The sequence below is a fragment of the Lutra lutra genome, chromosome 8 (genome assembly GCF_902655055.1).
Source record: "Lutra lutra chromosome 8, mLutLut1.2, whole genome shotgun sequence".
In the NCBI taxonomy this organism is placed as follows: domain Eukaryota; kingdom Metazoa; phylum Chordata; class Mammalia; order Carnivora; family Mustelidae; genus Lutra; species Lutra lutra.
The window spans coordinates 93,647,327-93,672,203 of record NC_062285.1 but is presented as its reverse complement, the minus strand read 5'-3'; the positions used below and the strand labels follow the sequence as shown (position 1 = coordinate 93,672,203).

The following is a 24,877-nucleotide window of genomic DNA, read 5'->3' as shown; positions in this document are numbered from 1 at the left end:
GTCAAGACAACTAACCCCGAGGAGGACATGAAAGGTGGAATTTGTTTCAAATGGAGGAAATCACTGAAGGAGTTCACTAGAGAGAAAGAAGAGAAGGAAAACTGCCCCAGAATGGCAGGGGACAAAACAGCACAAAATGGCAGAAGGAATGGAAAAATAGAAGAAATGTCGGATGGGGAAATAAATAAAAAAAACAAGAGAATCAGGATTATAAATAATGCAGACATTTTTGTTTTCGTCACATCCCACGTGACTCTCTTTGTGAAGCAAAGACCTACAACATTTCTTTCTCTGAGGGTATTTTTCAAGCAATGCAGGTTTTAATCTAAAAGGAAGAATTTAAGTGTCGGCCTGCCCCAGAGCAGAAACATGTAAGTACTAAATGACCACTTCTGGGGATTTTGCAATCCTCAAAGCAGCTTATTCTCTAACTTTCTATCTCTATAGATTTTATAGTGATGTCAGTTTTAAAAATATCGTGCCCCATTTCATTCTCACCTTCCCGTATACACTAGGCATAATTATCCCGTGACAATTTACATTTCAGAGTTACATAAAACTGTGGCCCAGAGAGCCTAAAGGACTTCCCTAGTTAGTAACTGACAGAGCTAAGCCTTGACATTAAGTCCTTGAATGGATCCCAAGTCCAGGATTCTTTCCAGAAACTTAACCTACATTTCCAAACACATACGGAGGGTTGACTGTCAACCATACCACTCCGTGTTGTTCCCTTCACTTAATTCGTAAATTCTAGAGACTGCTTAAAAAGGCCGAAGAAGAACTGCAAAGGAAAAGTGATACTGAGAGTAAGAAAACAATGAAAAGGACTTACGTGGACACCCACGGCCCTCTATAGACCTGTTACGAGATTAGTTTCACAACGGCTCTAGATGTGGGAAGCGATGTCTAAAAGCTTTTGCTCTTTATGTTGCCAAAGCCCACTATGAAGACTGTGCCCAGAAAACATGCTTTCTTTCATTTGTTTATTCTTTCTTTCTTTTTTTTTTTTTCAAATTTGAAACAGGTAAGGTCCCAAGTTTTCATCTATTATTATTACAGTCCTGAAAATTTTAAAGTACTGTATCCTATGGAGAAATAAGATATAAAACACACATCAAGCTCACTCTAATGTTTTAAAAGGTTTTAATTGCTTTGCTTCCTAAAATAATATACAGAAATTTAAAGAAATTTTAAAAACACTTCTCATTTACCTTAAGAATCCTTCTGGGAAATGTGGTAAGGATCGCAACTATTGAGTGTTTGGGGCTTGGATGGAGAACATAAACAGAAAAACTAACGGGAAGAAAGTATAGTTACAGATAATAAATATTAAGGAATCTATAGTGTCTAACTCGAGAGTGTTCCATGTAGTATATTATCTATACATAGAGATATGGCCAGATCCACAGAGTGCAGAATTTAGTATAGAAAATGCTATCATAATAGTCTCCTTCCTGGCGGGCCGTGCTTGTAAAACAATTTCAAGCACGAAATCGTTGATAAATGTATAACTGAATGTGCTGAATTCCAAATCTCGGATCTTCATCAATACCGAAACTTCGCTGTGGTATGGTATTCCGTCCACACAGATGCCCTAAACTCTAAGGGATGGGGGAGGGCTACAGGGTGAGGAAACCCATGGAATAAAGAAATGGAATTGAAATTGTTTGATATGAGGGAAATTGAAATGCCCAAGTGCTCATTAGGAGTCTTGGCTTTAGGGATGAGCTCTATTAGTGGAATCGACCATGCTAAGGCCATAGGAGAAATAGACAACTACGGGATCCAGCCCTGCTACCCGCCTCCTAATCTCTCTGTCACCACACAGCTTTTCCTGGAGCTCTGCCTAGCAATGTGCCAGCAAGGAGGCTGCTGTCTTGGGCAGAGGATGTGGACCCTATCTTGTCACCTGCTTCCGGCGAAGGCTGAAAACATGTTAAGGTTTTCAGAAGGCTCATCTTCCCAGTAACCAGCTCAGCTCCATTGTTAAGCTATTCTTTTATCTATAACTATTATTATTATTATTATTTTAGAGAGGGAGAGAGAGTGGGGGTGCAGACCACAGAGGGAAAGGGAGAGAGAGAACCTTAAGCTGGCTCCACATCCACATGGAGCCCAACCTGGGGCTCGATCTCACAACCCTGAGATCACTACTTGAGCCTAAATCAAGAGTTGGACGCTTAACCGACTAAGCTACCCAGGTGCCCTAAAACTAACTTTAAAGAGAGACAGAGTGTCTGCTATGCCAACCTTAGAATATTTGTTTTTCTAATAAAAATCCACTTCTTTTGCAGACCCAACACTTGAGCCCAGTGGAATCTTCTAAACTTGCTTGTGTCTTAAGCTTGCTAGTAGAAGTTATCAGAGTATTCCAAATGATTATATATATTAAGTCTTGTTTTGAAATAAAGAGTTGAGTTTCTACTAGATCCACATTAATTTTTAGTACTAGAAAATGTCCATCCTTCTTCTCAAGCCTCATTGCTTCATGCTGTTATTCACAAGGATCTTGATCATTGTGGCAGGGTCTGGGGGCTCTACGCTGAAAGGAACAAGCTTCGGCAGTGGGGGCGGGGAGGGGGGAGATCCGGGGAAGGTTAAAAACCAGGTCTCTTTCTTGACATTTGGTGACTTCTAATTGCTGTGACTTGACTTAGTCTGTATTGTCAAAAACTTAAGAGTTGAATTTGGGGGTTTGAATTCAGTTCACCCTCAAGCAAAAGGTACTTAATTAGCCTTTTGTATGAAAAAGGAAACACAGAAGAAACCAAAGGAAAACCATGAAGGTGTGCATTTCAGTTTAAGTTGGACAGTGCTCTGAGAGCGAATAAGGAGCTATTTTCAAAAGTGGGGGGAAACAAGGAGAAAACTAGGGAAGGTGGCCAGGATCCTGTATCCAAAGTTCCCATCTGAAGATATCCACAATAAATCAGAGACCATGGTGAGGGGAGGGGGTGGGGTGGGGGGTAGAGAGAAACACACACATAGGAGCAAAGAGAAAGCAGCAAGGTCTTCCAGAGCATTACCAACGCCATGTGTTTATACTTGTGGCTAAAGCTATAGGACATCTTGCTCAATGATTTCTAAAATTGAAACGATAATACCGCTTTTATAGAAGTGAGGATTGAGTAAGAAGTCAAGGGTTTTAAGCAAGAGATCAAAGATTTAAGACAGTGTTTCAGCAAGTGGTCACTATTGTTCAAGGTTGTAGTATCTGTCTTCCAGACACTACTTGGATTACTGGACAAAAGAATAAAAAGACTTGGGAGAAAGTATTCATTCCTGGTGATGAGGACCTGTATTATGAGAATGGTTAAGACAATGACCCAGTTAAGAGATCAAGTGGAGGCCCCTTTTACCAGCTGGGAACAGGAAAGGAGCCTTCTGTCAGCTGTGGTGTCCCACGGGGTAAGTGTTCAAGGCCAGGCCAGGTAAGTGTCCCAGTGGCCTGGGAAGGACTGGATGTTAAGAATTATCCGGAGCACGAAGAAGGGAGCTGGATAGAAGCAGACTTAGATTGCTTTGGTCTTAGCTCTTTAGTCCCCTTCCTTCTTTTCCTCCCTCTGTTTGTCTCTGTCTCTCTCCTTCCTTCCTCTCTGGCTCTTTTCAATATTTCTTCCTTTGTACTATTAACTTTAGTCTACCTTTTTCTTCGGTGGTGGGGGGGTGAGGGGAGGTTCCTAGTGACATTTGACACCCGAAATTATACGTATGCTGCCATTTCATGTCTGAGCACCACCTGGGCCCCTGGGGGTGTCCACAGGGCATTAGCATATTGGTGACCCAAGTCACTGAAGGTATGCCAGTATGTGGAAGGAGGACCTCTTCATTTAAATAGCTGGGTGGACATGGGTTTCTCCTTCCTGTTGAAAGTCTACTATCTTCCTCCATTAAGCAAAATATAAAATTGGGTTCAGTGGATTTCTAACTATGCAGTTTATGTCTCCAAGGCCCTGCCTGTGGATGCCTGACTTCTGCATTCGTGTCTATGTAGGCAAAACAGAGGCATGACATCAGGATTGAAGCATAATGACTTGGTTAAATTAGGTTAAAGGCCTCTATTTCATCATTCTGTTTGTTTGTTTTTTGGTCTGTTTCTAAGTAGACCTATTCAAATAGCATCTCTTTCCCCCCTTCCCATAGTTAGGTGCTGCTTTAATACCACTAGCTTTAGAGATTTTTCATTGTCAAGCGAGCCTCAGAGAATAAGAGGACTTTCGAATTTGTCTTCCATAAGAATGCAAATTCAAAATACGCCTGCAAAAAGATTAATCGGAAGTTAGGGATGCTAAATATCCCATATTACAGGAACAAAACCAGAGTTAAAAGAAAAAAAAAGGCAAACCGTAGTTCAAATTTCCTGCCTGCAGGGCACGCTACACCTTACATCCCCTTAAATTCCACAGGTAATATAATTTATATTAAATGGGACAGATCCCAGCAGAAATTTGTACTGGCGCCAGGCAAAACAATTACTTTGATGTGCTCTTTTGAAAGCATTGTGGATCCCAGGTATGGGGGTGACATGCAGACAAATGGTAGAAGAGATTTAGATGTGCTATCTGCTATTAAAATTATTAAATTGCTAACCTATAATCATTGAGTAAAATGCACAAACAAAGCTAATCTATTTCTTTGGCTTTTTTTAAAAAATTAATCAACAGTGTGGAAGTCAGAAAAATTAAAGTCTGACAGTCTAATAGTTTGCTAAGCTGCAGTTTCCTAGAAAAGAAAGCAAACCCATTCTCCGCCAGCAGATGAGTTCAAAATGAAACCTTTTAAAGTAGATGGCAGGATATATATTGTAAAAGCAATTACAGTGGAATTCAGGTGGGGCCAAAGTACATCAAGATTACAGCTCTGCAACAAAAAGCCTTTTGCTGTTTTTTTTGACCACGTTTCGGGAAGTCCTCAACCAACCCTGGAGTTGAGTTCCAAAAGTCTGTTTGTAAGTTGACTGTTTGGAAAGCAGAATGAACTTTCTTATTGGAATTATGACGGTCAGAAACAGGATCGTTTATTAAATACCCGTTAGATGCCGGGTAAGCCGCTGAAGATAAAGGCCCCTTCAAGGCAGGGACAAACACATGTCACATAATTCCAAGTGCCTTTGGGTTAGAAGACAGAGGCTGGGCTTGAGCGAAGAGAACACAGAACTATAGAGAGTGGAAAGAATACAGAGAAAGATGAAGGAAAGAAAGGAAGAAATGATGTGGAGAGGGGAAACTACAGAGATGAGTGGACAAGGTGTTACTGAGATGAGGCAAAGCACAGAGAAGATGCTGGAATGGGTGAGTAGGGAATTGCACAGAGTAGGAGACCCGCTGAAGAGAAGAACCACAATGTGCCTGTGAGGTACCCTGATTTGAGGGGAACAGCTCATGGCTCGTGCCAATAGCTCCCTGAGGGCAAAGAGGAAGCCCACGGAACAGATGTTTCAGTCAGACATGGGTAATCCCATGGGTAATCCCAAGTCTCGGGCAAATTCTTGGTGCACTTGATTGTCTCATTTGGCTTTTTTTTCCTCCACAAGGAGGGAATTTCATTTCCTCTAATGCTTACTCCTACTCTGTAGGTACCGTTTTGGTCTGAATGTGTCTCCCCCAAAGTCACAGGTGTAATCTCAGCTCCCAGAGTGATGGTATGAGGAGACAGGACCTCTGGGGTTGAGTGGGTCATGAATGGGATTGGTGCCTTTCTAGAAGAGGCTCCTGGGAGCTTGCTTTCCCTTTCCACCATGGAAAGACCCAACAAGATGTCTACAACCCAGAAGAGGGACCTCACGAGACTGTGTCACCTCCCCGATCTTGGACCTCCTGGCCTCTAAAACTGTGAGAAACAACTTTCTGTTATTTAGAAGCTTCCCGGTCTGTAGTACAGTTTTATACCAGCACAAAGTGACAAAGGCAGGTATGGTATTAGTTTTTTGTTTGTTTTTTTTTTAATTTTAAAAAATATTTTATTTGCTTATTTGACAGACAAAGATCACAAGTAGGCAGAGAAGCAGGCAGAGAGAGAGGAGGGGAAGCAGGCTCCCTGCTGAGCAGAGAGCCCAATGCGGGGCTCGATCCCAGGACCCTGAGACCATGACCTGAGACGAAGGCAGAGGCTTAACCCACTGAGCCACCCAGGCGCTCTGGTATTAGTTTTATTTAAAGGAGTAAAAACTGAGTAATTTAGTGGAAAGAGACAGTCAAGTTCCATTTATACAGACTGGAAAGCGGCAGCCAAAGCTGACATGAGCTGCTAACATGGAACTTAGGTCACAGGAGTAGCTGATACCACCCAGGAGCGGTAGAAGGACTGGAAATTATGCTGGAAACCCAATTACATCATTACTATCCAGTGCAGCTGCTTAATCCCATGTCTACCACATCCCAGAACCACTCAGTCACAACAGGATTGTTACCTAGAAACATCCTTACTGGAAAAATTAAGCACTGGTCCAGTAATTTCCCGTTAATGACCAATTTCCCTAAATGTTGGCTTTGTGCCTCCTAAGTGGCCACTCCATCTTTCTGCTCCCTATCCCCGAATTACTGTCATTTACAAAGCGCTTCCCCAAGGAACAGACCTTCCAGATGCTTCCAAAAAGGGGCATGGACTCCTTTTGAAATTTCTCCATCATTCACCCCCTCACACTCATTTAATCGTGAATTATCTCCTAACTTCAGACAAATGCCGTGAGGCCTAGGACTCCCGGTATGGGACTCCACCAAAGTCCTTGTCCCTTTTTATTGAAGCTAACCATTCACGTGTTTGGTTTCCACTCATCCTCTGCTACAAGGTCTGCCGCATTTGCCTTGGAACCAGACGCTAACCTTACTTTGGTCCAGGCACACGGTAAATGATCAGTAATTGTAAATGAAACCCAGTTTAACAAGGCACTGATTCCTAATGTTTGTAGCAATTATGACACTCCCTTTGATGTGGAGCCGATGGAATGACTATTAAGACCCCAAGAGTCAGTATCTAAACTAGTCATACCTTACAAGCATGGTTTTCTGCCCTCAAAGAACTTACAATCAAAGAATAAGAAAACAAAACTCTAAATTCTTGCACTGATACAACTTCACATTCATCACGATTTGTTATTTTTAACCTCTTCTGTCTTGATCTCCGATGTCCTTTTCTTCCCCCACCACCCCTAATGATGTCCCTGAACAGCGTTCTGTGAGCTGAACCGACTCACAAATTCTAAGTGTTGGTGGTGGGCAAGACGATAGCGAGTTGCCTTCCTGTTCGAGTCTGGGTGCAAAAAACCACATGCCACTGAGAGTTCTGCTTAGCTTTTCCCTTCCAAAGCCACAGAGCCCGCTAATAAACACAAAAATGTATGCAAATGCTTATTAACGAATCTTGCTGGACTACTGCAAACCGAGTCTGTTAGGAATCACCCTTCGAGGGCTCCTGTGAAATGGCAACAAATCCACAGGCCTGTAAGACACTATCACCAGAGACACTGACCACCCCCTCCCTAACCCCCTACCCCGTCCCCAGTGACCCCTCACAGTCCCCCTTGCCTCTCTGACAAGACATCCAGAGGAACTCCCCTCTGGCCATTGTTACATGCGACCTCATCCCCAACATGAGTTTAGCTGCAGGCTGATGTCTAAAAGTTCAGGCACTATAAAAACTGGTTTATTGGATGCAAAAGAGAATTAGGACTTCAAAGACTCTTACTCTGTCAAATTAAATTAACATATGGAACAGCAACTAAGCTATGATTGGTATTCATTGCATCAGCTCTTCGGTAGGGCTCTGGCTGGCTTTTAATGCAGCTCGTTCACTGTTTTAAGTGAGCTATTGCTGATGTATTTTGGTTACTTAGAAGAATACTTAATGATGTGGGAAATGCTCACAGTATATTGTGAAGTGTAAAGAGCCAAATACAAATTATATGTAAAGTATAATCCAGATTTTTTAAATAAGATAGGCTTTATATTATACTTAGTTAAAAAAAAATTCTTCACTCTATATAAGAATTATACCAAAATACTAAGCAGACTTCCTCTGGATAGTAGGACTAAGGGAACAGTTTTGTTTTATTTCTTGTACTTCTATGAATTATTCAAAATTTTTAAAGAAGAGCGTATTACTTTAATAATCTGAAAAAAGAATATATGTTATTAAAGAAAATGGATTTTTAAGGGAAAATATGCCTTATGCAAGAAGAAAGGTATTGCAACAAATAGTATGCAAAATAAAGACAAGAATTTACAGGCACAATCTCGTGTGCTAGTTTCAGAATAAGTGTGGTCAAGTGCTTATGTGCCTGTGTGATACGGGCATATGTCCACGCATGGGACAGGTTTTGACATGAAGTATCTTATTTAACTTTTTGTTTATTCTTCTATCTATTCCTCAACCTGGAAAGCTGTAATAATGAGCAAAGGAACAGAATAGTGGAAAGATTTTTCTCTCTCTCTTTTTTTTTCCTGGAGGATCAACCAGTTTTAAAATATAGTGGAATGTCACTAAGAAAGTTTGATAAAGATTTAAACAAAATCAGGTAGGTTGAAGCCTCTGAAACAAACAATATTCAATCGTGTTTGTCTTACAAAGAGAGTAATTTCATTTGGTTTAACAGAATATGTCAATATCACTAACTATATACAATAAATATCCATTTTCGTATTTCTCCTTATTACCTTTTCATATATGTCTGTATGTATTTGAGTATAAAGTCAGTTTACTATGACCTACATCCCCTAAAATCAGAAAGCCCAACCTATAAGAGAAAGACATTAAGACATTCATTTCAGAGTCGGATATAAATGATTTTTATGCATCTGCAAGTTATTTTTTTAAAACGCTGTTTCACTCCACAAGCCACCTAAACGAAAGCTAATCTGGCTGTAGCGTTGTACATACACGGGAAGCTTAAAAGATAGCTTCAAATTAGAAGGTGATTTAATACAAATATCAAAATGATTGTTTGAATCTATTAATGGCATCATTCAGACTCATCAGACCAACCGACTGGGCGATCAGAACCACTCTGGGTGCACCTTGCTTTCTTTATCTGTAAAACCGCAATATTTCACCTGTTAAAATCGGCACTAAAAACTGGTTCAAGAACAGTTGCTAGGGGATTGGGGGACAGGGGTGCCTAGTGCCATTATCTTGATTCTGGACGCTTTCCACTATAAGAAAAACAGGATATGCCACAATCATATGTTGAAAGAGATTAACTGATAATTGTACAATGCCTGATATCAGAAGTAATTTCAAATGAACTGCTGTGCAACTTGCAATTGTTACAGGAGTTTATAAGCTAGAAGCAGATCCAGTGACGGCAAGGCTTTGATCATTCAGCCGACTGCTTGAGCCAAAAGGCAGCATTGGGCAGAAGCTGTAAATCCGGACTCCAGGCCCAGCCTCTCAACCCATGAGTTCCACGACCTTGGAAAAAATCTCCCAAACCTCCCTAGCTTGGGGTCCTCTGGAAGACAAAAGCTCATGATTCATCTGTCACGTGAAGGGGTGCTTTGCCAATTACTCCGCAAATTAAATGAATTATAATTACCATTCATGATAGTCGCTTTGTGATGCGTTTGGCTTGGTTATTTACTATTACCGGCAACTCTAACCCCTGCCTCCCCCACATGAAACATTTCCGTTCCGTTTCCACGAGGAAATCAAGCGGCTCTAGACAACTACCCCGGAGGTAAATGGGTCAGTGTTGAGTTTTGTTCCATTCCAGCAACAAAAATGAACGTTATCTGTTATCTGCTAATTATCCACAGAAGCCCCGTATCTCACATAACCAAGAAGCCAGAAGACACGACCTAACGAAGGGGGCAGATATTCCTGTGATTTAATCCATATTCATTTTCAAGATGAAGAACACTGCCCTTGGAAGGCAAACAGCCTCTCCAGGCCCAGTGATGCAGTGTTTGACAGGGCTGTCAGAAACATTTTGCTAACATTTGACCTAAATAAATACTCGCTGTGACACCTCGAACCTTTTGCATTCTATCCCTTTTACAGTGGCTCTTCGAGTCAGGGACCATTGTTCTGCCTCCCCCAGACAATGTCTCAGCCTGCTTGACCTGCTCCTGGGACCGCAGTCTTTCCAGCTTTCTCCAGAAGGTATTTCCCCAGAAGGTATTTTTCTCTCCTCAGATCATTTTACTGTGTGCTTCGGCATTTCTCCAAAATTTCCTCAATAAATAGCAATTTATATTGCTTCAAACTGTTGACTTAAAGCAATTAATAAAAAAAAGAAAAAAGAAAAAGAAAAACCCACCCTTCTCTTCATTCCCAGTGTGAGTTGACCCTGTATATATTAAACTTTACAGGTTTTGGGGGGCACTACTTCAGTGAAGTGTCCCAAGTTTCAGGCTTTTTCACCAACAAAGCCACGAGTTCTAAATTGTGTGTTTTACAGAAAACATATAAATAAGTCTCAAATCAATATACAAAAACACATAAAGCGACTAAACAGAGGCAGCATTTCCCGTGATACTTCAGGTCTTGGCACTTTTTTTCCCCCTTTAATTTTTTTTTTAAGGTTTTATTTTTATTTATTTGACCAAGAGACACACAGCGAGAGAGGGAACACAAGAAGAGGGAGTGGGAGACGGAGAGGCAGGCTTCCCACTGAGCAGAGAGCCTGATACAGGGCTCGATCTTAGGAACCTGAGATCATGACCTGAGTTGAAGGCAGACGCGTAACCATCTGAGCCACCCAGAGGCCCCTTTTTTCCCTTTTAAATATATATATATATATTTCCTTAGGCTAATATTTATATTTATGAACAATGTATTCTCTCTTCCTTCTGGTATATCACACTTTGGCTTGCTTTCTTTTCTCTCTAATCATATACTACCTGGTTAATATGACCATCTCAGTCTACACGATTGAGATATAAAATTTGGGGTTAATACTGGTAAGTAGCACATTGCCATTTTCCATGGGAAAGCAGTAAGGAAGTCAGGATTCCATCAGGCCACACTGTGAGATTAATAGTTAGATTCTGTGGCTTGAGCAGGTCAAAATCTTGGTTGTACCCGAGATGACCAATGAGACCAGAATACGGTTCTCTAACTTTCCTCTGAATGTAAAACATACCAGAACACCCAGTGCTCCGTCTTGTTCCCTCATTTGTGAGGCTGTCTTCTCCTACCATGCTACCTACTACTAAAAACAGATCTGGGCATCCAGAAGTCATTGAATTTTGTTCTTGCATTTGCGGAAAAGCATTTCCCCAGGACACGTGATCAGCCATGATATACAAAAGAATATAAATGTGGGGGATTTTTTTTAGGGTCTCTTGGGGTGAAAAATCTTTTTAGGAAAGACATAATTTTTGAATCAGAAGGAGCTGAACTCAAATCCCATCTTCATCATTTATTAACAGTATCACCTTTAATGTTAAGTAAAATGTCTCATTTTTGTATAAAATGGAGATATTAGAACCTAGTTCAAGCTTCTTTAAGAGATCAGTTTTGAGGAATGTGCCTGGTACAGAATGTAGCACCTAACAGATGATCGATATTGTTGGTTTCCATTCCATGGTAAACAGACTACCATTGGCCTTAGCTAATTCATTATCAATTTTCCTTAAGAAACTGAGATTGCCCCTTTATTTATTTATTTTTTTTAAAAGATTTTTATTTATTTATTTGACAGAGAGATCACAAGTAGGCAGAGAGGCAGGCAGAGAGAGAGGAGGAAGCAGGCTCCCTGCCGAGCATAAAGCCCGATGCGGGGCTCGATCCCAGGACTCTGAGATCATGACCTGAGCCGAAGGCAGCGGCTTAACCCACTGAGCCACCCAGGCGCCCCGACCCTTTATTTTTTACAATTTATTTGAAATGCAAAAATCATCATGGGATGATCCGTATTGTGAACAAACATTTGAACTTGACTTGAAAAATAGGAACCCAGTCTTATCTCTGCGGGGAGCCACAAAGACTGGCACACAGCTGGTTCTCAAAAAGTAAATTAAAATAAAAAAAAAATCAATGCCACCAATTTTTATTATACTCGAAGCACAATTCTGTGTGCCTAACATAAAAGGCTGTTTTCTGATCTACTTTTGTGGATTTCAGATATAAGTACTTTGATTAGATTTTCAAAGACAAAGTAGGTTAGTAGTGGTGGCTTTTCTTTGTTAGGCATGTGTATGTTTGTGTGTGTGCCTGTGTGTGTGTGTGACTCTTCACTCTGTTTGAAAAGTTCTGCTGGTGTCCTTGGAATAACAAGGACCTAAAAATAGGACTCAACAGGAATTGGTGGAGAATTTGTGAATTCGGTCATAAAGCTTCCATTGTCTCTGTTATCTGGTAAATGATTAACACCTGGCTCTCCAGGAGGGGGGGAAAACGTGTGCCTGTATACACTTTCGCAAGTTTATTGTAAGTTTTGTGACATAAAGAATGTATATTAAACAATCTCAAATAATAAAATGTACACTACTCTATTTGTGCATTCCAAACATCTATGACTTCAGTTTGAAATGCTGTTTCTTGCAAAATTCACTATTAGTTTTTATAATTCTATCATCAAATATAGTGTCATAAAATCAGACTATAAATGAATATTTGATTCCTTTTCCATTCAGCAAAGAAATGTCCATGTAATTAACAAATCAGTACAATGCCAACATAAACATGGGCTGATATTTTTGTTTACATTTTAAGTAAAACCAAAGTGAAGCAAGTCGGAACTTCACTCATTCATCAATAATAGGAGTGACTTCTTTGCCGAATTGGATAAAAATTTTTGAACACTCAAGGAATATTTGCTCAAATTTTTTTGTGTTTTATTCACAATGTGAAGGCTATGGACACAACTCTCTTAAGTTTAACCTGCATTATTAAAATGTTCTTGATAACTTTTTTAAGTCTGAAAAACCACCAAAACAATATGTCAAGCCTTATTAGCAGCATTTGCCAAGTTCTGTGACATAAATGCTCCCAACCATGGTCGATCTCAGGCTACCCATGTGTCATCATTGAACACAGTGTTGGAAAGGGACACACAGTGGCACACATCATGTACTATTTTCTCCATACAGATCCAGGAAGCACATAGAACCTCAAAGGCATCAATAGTAGTAAAATTCAGTAAAATAATTTGGAAATTATGAGTTTTGTGTCACCTTTTTTTTTTTACATAATTTAAGTTTATACACTTTTTTAAATTTTAAATAATTATTAATTTTTTATATTTTATATTATAATTATATATTTTTATAATATTATAATATTATTTTTAAATATAATAATTTTATTTAAAATTTTATATAAAATTTTATATAAAATTTTTATATAAAAATAATATTTTTATAATATTATAATATTATTAAATAATATTATATATTTTTAATAATTGCTCCATTTAACAAAACTTTCTGAAATTTCTGAAAATTTAATAATCTGCTCCAAGTTGGCTCCTATATACCCCAAAATCTCCCTTAATAATCCTTGGGTCTATCTAGCTTTATCTGTAAACAGGTGAATTTAGTGAGTCTTTAGAAACAACTAGAGCTTCTGTTGCACAAATTGGGCTAATTTTATTCAGTTGCCTTTTCGAGAACAGGAAGCTATAAAATTGTTACTGTGTGTCTGAGTATCCCACTCTGGGCATTTATTACATACAGTTCACTGAATTGGTCAGTTTCCTTTGACACAGTTGGTCCTTGACCAGTGGCTAATGCCAGGCTGCTTTGGGTACTAAGAGGAAAAGTTAAGGCCATTTGTCTGATTCCTACCCGAATCATGCACAAGATTTCAGTCTGAAATGCTCTGATCTCCGGCACTCAGCTGTGCTCTGAACTAGCAACAGATTCTACATAGCTTGATAACACCCTGGAAAGGAATCCTGGGGAGAAGAGCCTGACCATACCCAGGGGAGTGAGAACAAAATGAGTTCTCGGAATAGTAGTGTGGGAAATGTTAAGCTATTTAATAACATAAGATCTAGTACTTTTGTAACAAAGGCTCATCATACACAAATTTAAGAGTGCAGTGAGCCTGTACTAGAGGATGTAGAAACTGATCATTACTATCCTTTCCCTCTGAGAGAAAGCAATGACTGAAATGCTCCAAGGGGAGGGATTGCAATTCAGACAAATTGTTTTCATGGTCAACACAGTACACGTGACCTTATTTGCTACTAGTAATTAGCAAAATAACCTAAACTGCATATACCAAATAGTCTAAAATAATGAAGTAATTATCCTATAAATCAGGGTTTCGGAAGACAAAATATTCAGATGGCTGAGACAAAAGGTTTCTCCCCTTGTTGGGTTTTATTATTTATTTATTATTTTACTGAAGTCCCCACACAGCTGCCTCAGTGTCTGACTTCATGGGAAGTAGAAAAATCCTAGTTTCAAGAAACTAGTCACATAGGTGGCAAAAGTGTTGACAGAGAAAATGTGATAGTGCCATTGATGACAGAACTAGAAATACCCATATTCCTAAAATGGAGTCCGATATTCGTAAATTAAAAGGAAAACTATCCAAAGATCAAAGGTCTCCAAATCTCAGCATAAAAATAATGCAATCTGGAAAATAATCACTTTCTTCCTTAGCATGTAAAAATGAAAGGGTACAGACCATGGTCAAATATCTAGAATGTAGAGATATTCTAGAGCAGTAGGCTTTTCTTTAATAAGCTTTCAGAAACTTGGCCAGAACGTTTCCATTAAATTCCCTAGGACAGAATTTTTCTCACCCAAAGATAAACTTGACTCAACACCCATCCCCATCTTTCTCTACTCAAACTTTCTGCAATTCAGAAAATATTTCGCGGTTATCCCAAGGCAGATCTGAAAGTGCCTATGTCCTGTGCTGATGAGGAGGAAAGCCAGTGAAGTAGTGGAGTGAGTTCTGAAGCAGAAGAATGTAGGATCTGAAGCCACTCTTGGGGTGTGGGGGGAGTTAAATATAGGTACTATAGAAAATAAATCAACACTGGAAAGGACATGCTCCCAAACATGTCATAAACTACAAGCTACGAAGTATAAGGATATTTGGAAACATTTGAATATTTGACTAAACCTTTACATTTTCATCTGTTTGGAAGCACTGGTTACAGTTGGACAAGGGGTACAACAGGAAGAACACAGCCATTGCAGTTTGCAGGATGTGGTTGGAATCCAGCTCCATTACCTTCTAATACCATAACCTCCCCCAGTCCCAGCTTCCTCGCCTGTAAGATGGGAATAATTGTAGCGTGACCCTCTGAGGGTTGCCAGGAGGACTAAAGAAAATGGGAATCAAGTCCTTGATGTAGCTGTGTTCAACCTACATGGCCATCACTGGGATCATTGGAGATAAAAATGAAATTGAAGCCCTTAAAGGATGTCGAATATATCCAATAACTATGTGTGAAACATCAGAATATTAAGCAACACAGACGTTTAAAATCTCATGAAGCTTTCTTAATGGAAAAAAAAAAATGACGCCTAGTTAGCAGGTTTTGGGGGCTGATAGAACAAGGCTCTGCAGGAAACACCAGCCGCTGCAGGTTTCCGCTGGGACCGGGAAGTTTCACTTTGCAAGAGGTGCAAAAGTCATTGAAAAGATCTGAGCACTGGTTCATGATTTACAATGGAGTGTACTGAACCGGTGATAACAAATAGCGTTAATCACAAAAACCCCCAAAACAAAAAAAAAACCCCAAAAACAAAACAAAAAAAAAAACGACCACCCCAAAAACAACAACAAAAACACCACCACAACAACAAAAAACACCTGAAACCTGAAAGAAAATTAATAAAACACTGTTGGCCTGAAGGGAAGATTTTCTACCCTAGTTGTGCTGGCCGTCCAACTTTCTCTCTGCCTGACCTCCAGGGTGTGTGTGTTTAAAAACGTACTGACACGGGGATCTTTGGCGACTATCATGCACATCTTAGCTGGGAAAGAGCATGGTATCACGTGTTACCCACAGGGCCCGAAGCTCACACTGAAGTGTCCCCACGGAACCACGTCACACCAGAATGAGGATGAAGAATGGACATCAGCGGCTTGTGGAAACAAACCATTGTGTTATCCTTTCCCACGGACCAATCATTTATCTTTCTTCTGTAAGAGAAATGGATAACATCCTTCCTCACCCTCCCCATTGCTCTCCCTAACATCCCTTTTGAATTTAAAAACACTGATCTGCATTTTTCCTCAAAAACCAATCCGCTCTTGTCCTTTTCCCTGCCCCCCACCTCCCAAAGATGGACCAGAAGAAGATGTATTGAAAATAAGTAACATATCTCTATTAGCATGCCTAAAACACTACTTGTTCCCAAGGAAGATTTCCATTTAAGATAAGAATGTTTTCCTGAATCTTCTGGGACCCCTAAAATGAGGTAGATAACGCAACTGGCATGTTTTCTAGTTCGCCACGTCCGTTTCTCTTCCTCAAACACTTGTGTTCTGCCATCGAAGAGAACTCTGAGAGCCCGATTTTTTAATTCTTTGCTCTTGCCGAGATCAGGCTTTGGCTCATCAATTCTATGGAGACGATCCCCACGAGGACCGAAGGCGCCCTGTGAAGTCTGACACTGATAAGACCGCGCAAGACATTCCGGGAGGGGCCGTCCCCCCAAGTCTGTTTCTTAACGTTACGTGTTTGTTCCCACACGCTCATTCACCACAACCACCAGATATTTTCAGTATTAAATGCAAGCGTGTCAGAAAGATCTCTCTAAATCAGATTCTTCATGCAGGGTTCCTCCAATGTTTAATCAATTAGAAAAACACAGACCTCCCCGCAGGCTGCGGAGCTACTGTAGATCCGCTTATAGGATCTTCGTAGGTCCGACAAAAGCCTGCAATTGGCCACTGACTTACAAGCAGCAGCAAAGGTCAGGAGATCTGCTCCGAGAGACGGCCACGCTGCGCACACACAGAGAAATGTACATTCACAAAAAGAAAGGGAAGGAAAAGACGGAGAGGAAGAAGGGGAAAAAAACAAAAAACAAAAACAAAACAAAACAAAAAAAAACAGACGAAGAGAGAGAAAGAGAGAAAGCACGACACCTCTGACAACAGCAGCTTTGTGACCCCTCTGGTAATGCTACCCAGTTTTGTTTATCGTGAAAAGATCCCATTAATGCCTCAGCCCCATCAAACAGCAGACCAAGTCCATGAATGGCACCTATCAGAGCCCAGGGTAAATCCAATGATTAGAGGGAATTCGCCAAAGGGCCTTTGTAGCTGAGAAAAATGCCTACTCCAGTGAGGAATGCAGAAAATTCCTGGGAGCACAGGCCTTCCTTTGTTGGCAGTCTGGCGGTATTTTGGAGCAAATAAAGGGACAAAAATGGGATCTTAGATGCAATGAACATTTGAAGAAAATGTTTTTCAAAGACTTCCTTGAAACATTTCTTTTGGAAAAAAAAAAAACACCAAAAAAAAAAAAAAGGATTACTTGATAAAGATGAGCTACAGAATTTGGACCCAAACCACCATTTTATGGTATACTGCACCAACCTGGAGACTCTCCAAAGGAATAGAGTTTCAGTTAGCTCTCCTTTGTCCTGCTGAGTTTCCTGGTTAAACAGTAAGCCACAGTTAAAACTTTGCAGATAAGAAAATACACACATAGACACACGCACGTTCACTCACTCCCCCCAAATTTACTGACGGGATAAACGGAGTCTTAGCAACCCACAAAGGCATCGGGCAAGGAGAGGGGATAGCATCTACTACTGAAATGAGGGGATTAACAAAACTCAGGCCAGAACAAAGCATAAAGAATATGCTGAGCTGTCACCTTTATCAAAACACGCAGACAACCAACCGGAAAGAAAATCTGCCAGGCCGACTCCATAGGAGGAAGACGGGAAGTAATGGTGTAAAGCTCCTAGACACCCGGAAGTCTTGCTCTCATGTGTTCCGTATACAAGCGTAGTATTTGTATTTATTTACTAAAAGCCCCTAAGTGAAGTACGGCAAGAAGGACATGCCTGATGCCATTTTTAACCACTCGGCGGCCTCGTCCACCGGAACATGCCAAAGCAATGTTAGGCTCACGAAACTTCTCCTAGTGCAGTTTTCCTGGGGGAAAACAATCTTCCAGTTGTGTTTGTTGAAAAGCAGCCGACACGCTCGAAAAATGAATCAGAACTTGGAGGTGCACTGGTGTTTTAAACCTTAAACCTCAGGTAGTCGTCAGGAAGGCATTTGGGACATCTAAATTTCTCATTTTTCTAAAAAGGTAAACCACTCCCCCCCCCCACTCCTTCCTAAGGGCCAAACCATTTTAATGACTTTTCTGCACAATGTGCCCCTAAGTGTAATACCTTTCTTCATAAATCTTGTTATAGACTTATTTTATGTTCCATTTTAATGTTTGCTGAGTTGAGGGAGGGGCAAAGTAATAATCATGTAATTCTACTTGAAGGTTTTCCTCCCCTTTCTCGTGGGCTGAAATCTAATAAAATATTATTTATTTGCATCTTTGGACAGCTATTCACTAACATTTTCAAAAGTGCAGTAAAGTAGTTGCAAAGGTGGTGTCTTTATTGCTTTGCAAATGATGTTCTTTTTATCATATGTTTTAAATGCCATTTACTGGTACCAGTGGATTTACATTATAAAGCTGTAGTAGGATGCTATTTGGATACACACAACAAACGCAAGCCTTTGCTTTGTGCTTCTCCACACTTCTGTTTGCCCATGTAACCATATAAAACCATATAAGTCTCCCAGACTTCCCTTCCAAATAATTGACCATACATAATTGTGGGTTTACTGCATCACTGTTTATGACCAACCTTGCCTTTTCTAAGAGTTACTCCAATAAGTCTCTACCTTGGGGTGTACGCCTATAAAGTTTATACATCTGTGCACCAAAAGGAGAGGTCAGTTTTACTTTTGCATCATTAAATATACAGTTTTGCAAGCACTAATGAATACAATACTTTCTCAACATACCCGATGGCTTAAAAAACAATTGGCATACTTTCCTGATGCATTTTGCAAATTTCCTCCCGTGTCTGGACTGAAAAAAAAGGCTTTATTATTAGAGTTCTTATGAATAAAGTGCTTAGTTCTGACAATGTAAAAAAAGATCCATTTGAGAGAAATGTCCAGAGCAGAAATAAATTTAAACACAGAACAAAATAAATGCTCTCAATGACCCTGATGCAGGATTCCCCATAAACGGAGTGTACCTCTCTACCACTGTAGAGTTCTCTGAAATCTAGCCAAATGCATCAGTCTTGGAAATATCTCCTAAAAGATAAGAATGAGCTTGGAAAATAGATCATCAAAGAAATATGCGGAGCCTATAAAATAAACCACACACACACCACACACACAATTTTCATGTACCAGATCCTCTTTCACTAATCTAGCAGATGGCAGAAGTTTTTTAAAACTAAGTTTTTTGAACTGCAATCTGATTTTCTATTTAAAGCAGAATCCTCAGTGTGGTAAGAAATATATACAGGGGATATAATATAATCACCAGGGTCACATAACCGTGCTCATGTTAAGTTGGCCGTGGAAGAGAAGAAAAATTAGTAAGAACTGTGAATTCAAAAACGTAACACTAATTGTTAGGAGTATAAATTTTTACTCCTCTGTATCACTTCTTTAGAGTACCGTCATCTTAAAAAGAGCATGAATTAAAAAACACCATGCAAGCTAGGTTCTAATTCAGCGAGGGACATTTTGGGGTACTCAGAGCAAAAACAAACCGTAAGCATCAGCCATCCTGGACTCCAAAGAGAGCCTGAGAGTCAGACCTAAGTCTTGCTTTTTTCTCTCCCTCTTAAGAGACTCAAGCCATTCTACTATCTTCCCCTTTTAATTCCCATCCTCCAAAACCAGAGCAATTAAGCTTTTTGCCATTTAGTTGCTGAACGCTTGAAACCACAGCTCTGATTTAGCTCATTGCCACCAGGGACTTCAAGGCCAGGTAGAAACCATGAAGATAAAGGTCAAAAAAAAATTTTTTTTAATTTTATTTATTTATTTGTCGGAGAGAGCGAGCACAGGCAGACAGAGTGGCAGGCAGAGGCAGAGGGAGAAGCAGGCTCCCCGCTGAGCAAGGAGCCCGATGCGGGACTCGATCCCAGGACGCTGGGATCATGACCTGAGCCGAAGGCAGCCGCTTAACCAACTGAGCCACCCAGGCATCCCGATGAAGGTCAAATTAAAGAACGTTCTGACCAGCCATCGCTCTGGAACCTTACGATGTTTGCTACAGAGGAACCTTGTGTACGAGGAGGTGGTTTCCAGAACACATTCTGTTCTGTCTCCATTTACAAACACTAACAGAAACCTCTAGGTGGACTCGAGGGGGGTAGTACCCCCTCTCCCCTCTGCCCCCCAACCTTTTATCATTTTAAACTGGAGCTCTCTGGAAGAAAAAGGCTTCCCTGTTGAAGATTTAAAAAACCATAACAAAAGAGGCTATTTGCTCTTTGGTTCTTTTCAAATGTATCTGTTTGGTCTGTAGGCATACAAGGCTGGGTTCTGGAGTGCCTTGTCACCGCCGATGTCATTGGGAGGCCAAGTGCCTTGCAGCTCGGCCATAACCCCACTGACTGTGAAGAGCCAGGAGATCTTAATATGAACAAAGTCGATTCTTGCTGCGGCCCCTGAGGTCCTCCTGTCCTAACGGCAATTAGAGAGCCTAGAGAGCAGAGCTGTAATTCCACTCCTCCGTCACGCAGGACCTTGTCTCCCCTTCCACAGGAAATGGGGGCTGAGTTAGTGGGGCATGACTATAATAGGAATCCGTGACTGTGGCGCAGGGTAGCCATCAGTATAAATCTGTCATAGACACACTCAGAGAGGAAGAGGGACTTCCATACACTGCAGCCTTTACACTTTTTGATGCGGACACAGATTTATGGCACATGGGAAGCAGAGCGCCTTTGAGCCAAAGGGGCCCTGTGAATCAAGACCATTTTGTAAGTTTCCGCCTCTCGAAAGAGCCACACATTTATAATTGTGCTTGAAGTCAGCCCCTTTCCAGCCCCAGGAGGCAGCACCATTTGGTTGAAATAAAACGGAGGACTTTTCCCAACAGCTGGCCAGCTCCAGTTTAAGTTTTAACAACAGGATGAATGGATTGAGGACTGCTGAAGGGATCAAATAGCCTTATGCCAGACTTTTGGAGACACACTTTCCCTGGCTACATGGTTTGCATGTATCAGATTCATTCAGGGATGATGAACTCTGCTTTGAAGAGTCCCCTTGCACTGCTCACCCAACACAGATGACTCTTTCACCAAGATCCTTAAAAATGATCCAACTGAGACCTTGAGGACACGCCTTGTTTCAGACAAGAGAAGAGAAAAAGGAGCCAACTAGGAGTAAATGAAACACCAGCCCAGAGTTGGTGTTAATTAATTAAAAACACAATTTCAAAGCATCCTTAATAGAAGACTTCCTCCGTGCAGCCAGTATCTGATTCAGGGAGTGACTCAAGCAATAAAATCACAGTTGGGAGGACTCTCGTGGGGCCGGCAGGCCAAGTTCAATATTTTCCCTATGAGGCATGCCTGTACTATAAAAAGAATGTGATGTTTGAAAATAAGTGTCTCTGCTCTCTGTGTGCTGGCATTAAAAGCCTTCCCTAGCCCTCCTGCCACATTTCGAGAGTACAGTATGAATCACAATCATGTGGCGAGCCCCTCCTTGCCAAATTCTTTCCCACTGCTACCACGGTGCATTCCCTCGTAGGCTTCTGCCAGCAGCCTCTGTCCCCTGGCCAAGACCATCAGTGCGAGCATCGAGCATCGGCGGAGAGGCAAGCACTCCGCCCACGTTCACCGACGAGGAGGAGACGAGGACACACAGTATCCTAAAAACCCGTCATCGCTGAACTGACTGAGCGGGCAGGAGGGCCAGAAGTCAGCTGAGAGACGAAGCCAAGAAGCAGACGCAGAAAGGACGGGACGCAGAGAAGAGCGACTGACACCGTCCAGAGTGTCGTCCCTGTGTCCGGCACGGGAGTAGCTTCTGTAACTCCATGCTCTCATGTAATACTTCTGAGAAAGGATCGCCGGTATTGGGGGTGAAGGAACGGAGAGCCACAGGTACTGGAGAAGTGGCTTGCTGTGTTATGCAGCAAAGGGCAGCTGAGCTCGGGCAGGAACTCGAGTTCTTGTCCCTGTTGCTTTCTTCTCTCTATCCTGCCTCCTCTGATTCTGAAGCTCAAGCTCAGAAAAGCCACAATCTGATGCTCTTCCTTCTGCCTTGATCTTTTTAATAGTCAAGTCACTCTCTTAACTACCACTGTCCCCTAAGTGCACACAATGCCACTGTCAGCAGTACCTGTTTATTAAAATATTTGTCAGCCAGACTAACATCCACAGACCCAGCTTCCATAGCCATGACCACGGAACCCACCCCAGACCTGACGGAGATCCCTGAATGCTGCTCCATGGTCATAAAGGGAGCTGGGAGAGTGAAGGGAGGGAAATATTATTGTAGTTCAACGTCATGAATCACTACTGATGGAACCACTCAAAGTTTATCCCCTACTTACATCTGCATTTCCTTTGTGTTCATTTATTGCTGTGGTTAACTACAGATTAATCGACTTGCCAGTTTTCTGGCTGAGTCTCCTGTAAGCAAGCCTAGCATTGTCTGGCCCCCATGAGGCAGAAATGGATCATGAAACCAGGAAGCTCCCTGGAGTTACAATGCTTGTTTATCCCAGTCTTCTAAGTGGCCTGTTAGGTATAAGGGTTTAGAATCAAAAGCAGCGTTGGAGGGGCTGAATTTCCATGTTCCACACTGAAAAGACTGCTTGTCCCAAAGGCTGGCAAGCTATGGATAGAGGAGGTGAGGAAAGGAGTGAAAGGATCAGGTCACATGCAAGAGTGCACAGAAAAAGCAATAAAGGGTCCTCTTAATCTCTGCCTAATGCAGAAAGGAGTTAGCCCTTTATGGAGTTCTGGTCTACCTGAAAGGCAGCGTGGAGATGGGGGTGGGGGGTTGTTGGTTTTCATGGCACATGTAGCTGGCTGAGTCAGTAGTATAAGACGGCAGCAAAGTAAATAAATAGAACATAAAGGAAGGAAGGGAGGAAGAGAGAGTGAGAAAGAAAGAAAGAAAGAAAAGAGAGGTTGATTTACATCTTAGGCAGTATTCTAGAAACATTATCTAAAATAATACTAGGTGCTGATCTCACTTTTCTTTGTACTCATCAAATCCCACGAATCTATTAATCAAAGATTAAGTAGGATTTTGAAAGGACTCAAAACAAAAACCTATCACTATATTCAGTCCATCATCCATTTAACAATCATACATTGTGCAGCTATTATGTCTCAGACACTGTGCTAACGGGTAGACATACAAAGATGCATAAAACACGGTCTCTGTCCTAACGGAGTTGAATACGGTGAGATAACACAATGCTCTAAGTGGTACAGTTTAAAAATGGCCTGTACGTAGTAACCACTTGGTGGTGTAATAATTTTTGAGAGTTGGGCAACTCTCACCTTGCTTAGTGTTTTTGCTGATAAAGTTAGCCCAGGGGAATTTATCAGATTCTTTGGCAGTGAGGAACTCTGTGAGTTGGTGATGCTGTTGTATAGATCTATATTTGTGGCAGTGAAGGAAAAAGTAGAGTGGGTAAGAATTAGTGGGAAGACAGTCTGGGTAGTCTTCCATGCAGAAGGCGGAAGAGTCTTACAGAGTGATCCACTGTGCACGTGGGGTTAGGGTGTAGAAAGAAATAGGGAGTCAAATACGGCAGCTCCGAAGCCAATCTTCCCTGCCTGGCTCCATCATTTACTTCTTAGCTGCTGAATTCTCTAGCAAACCCCTTCACCCATTGTGCCTTGGTTTCTTCACCAGTCAAACGGGGGTGACACCTGTATTACTGCATTGAGTATTATGAGAAAGAAATGAGATCATCCTTACAACATACCCGGTGTGTGTACTTTCCTAGGACCTAAACCACTGAGATTTGCCAGCAATGAGCCACCTACCTCTTTGAAGTCATACCTGTATTCGTTCACCATTCTATAAAACTAGAATACTCTGTCCTATACCTTGTTGGCCTCGTGTACTGGGTTTTCAGTTAGCTTTCCTGGAGTGGAAACTCTCTACAATATTCACCTGATTTTGTCTGTGTGTCTGTATAGTTACTAATTAGATATGTATTTATTACATATTTACAGTAACAGGTCACCTGGACATCTACAGGGTATCTCTGAGCATCCTTGATCCAGTGTCAAGATCACTCTGTTGGGAAAGAGAAGGAACAAACACCAGATAACACTGGTAACTGACAGTGCACTGAGGATATTGTGGGAATTGCAGAGAAAAGTCTTTTTCTTTTCTGGGACGTGAGGGGAAAAACCTGATGGTGTTACTCTGTTACTTACAACAATCAGTCTTATCAAATCCAAATGAAAGAAGTCTTAAATATGTTGTTGGATACTAGAGTTTATGCGACAAAGCAGTAAAGAAAACATCTAGGAGACTAAAATGGGCACAATTAATACTTCTTTTAGAAGATGCTTCCTATTTTGGATATTTTGGAATAGACCGGAGGACGGTGAAGTTAAAATCAAAAGTATAAAAAGACAAGCTATCAAGCTTATCATCCTTCTCACTAGTCCACACATGGAAGGCAGCTCACTGCTGGTAGAAAGAGCACAGGGTCGGAAGCCAAAGGACCTGAGTAGGAGCGCATCTCTAAAAAGCTCCCGAGTCATCTGTGTTGTAAGTTACATGAGATAATCTGATCAAAATGCCTAGAGCACCGGAGGCATGCTCTGTGTATTGGTGAATGAATCAGTGAGTCAAAGGTGTAAGCCAAGTTTTACTAAAAGCTTTCTTTTTAAGAAAATATCTGTGCCTCCCTAACTGGCAAACTCCACCCTATGCCCCTACTCCACGAAGGAAAAGGGCATTAATAACCTCCTAGAAACAAACTGCT

The 24,877-nt window shown here is 41.2% G+C and overlaps 1 protein-coding gene and 1 long non-coding RNA gene across 5 annotated transcripts in view; one reads left to right on the top strand and one right to left on the bottom strand.

Moving 5' to 3' along the window:
* Positions 1 to 24,877, bottom strand: part of HMGA2 (high mobility group AT-hook 2) — a 141,582-nt gene that overhangs the window by 55,674 nt on the left and 61,031 nt on the right. Inside the window, exon 5 of one of the 4 annotated variants that reach the window (XM_047742622.1) lies at positions 3,424 to 3,986. The exons of the other annotated variants lie outside the window; for them this stretch is intronic. Coding sequence (XP_047598578.1) covers positions 3,891 to 3,986 — 96 coding nt within the window. The 3' untranslated portion in view covers positions 3,424 to 3,890. Of the gene's footprint in view, positions 1 to 3,423; positions 3,987 to 24,877 lie in introns of those variants that run through there. 4 annotated transcript variants of the gene reach the window in all.
* Positions 21,728 to 24,288, top strand: LOC125107487 (uncharacterized). The gene is made up of 2 exons (XR_007129574.1): positions 21,728 to 22,016; positions 24,114 to 24,288. It is a non-coding gene; the product is annotated as an uncharacterized LOC125107487 (long non-coding RNA).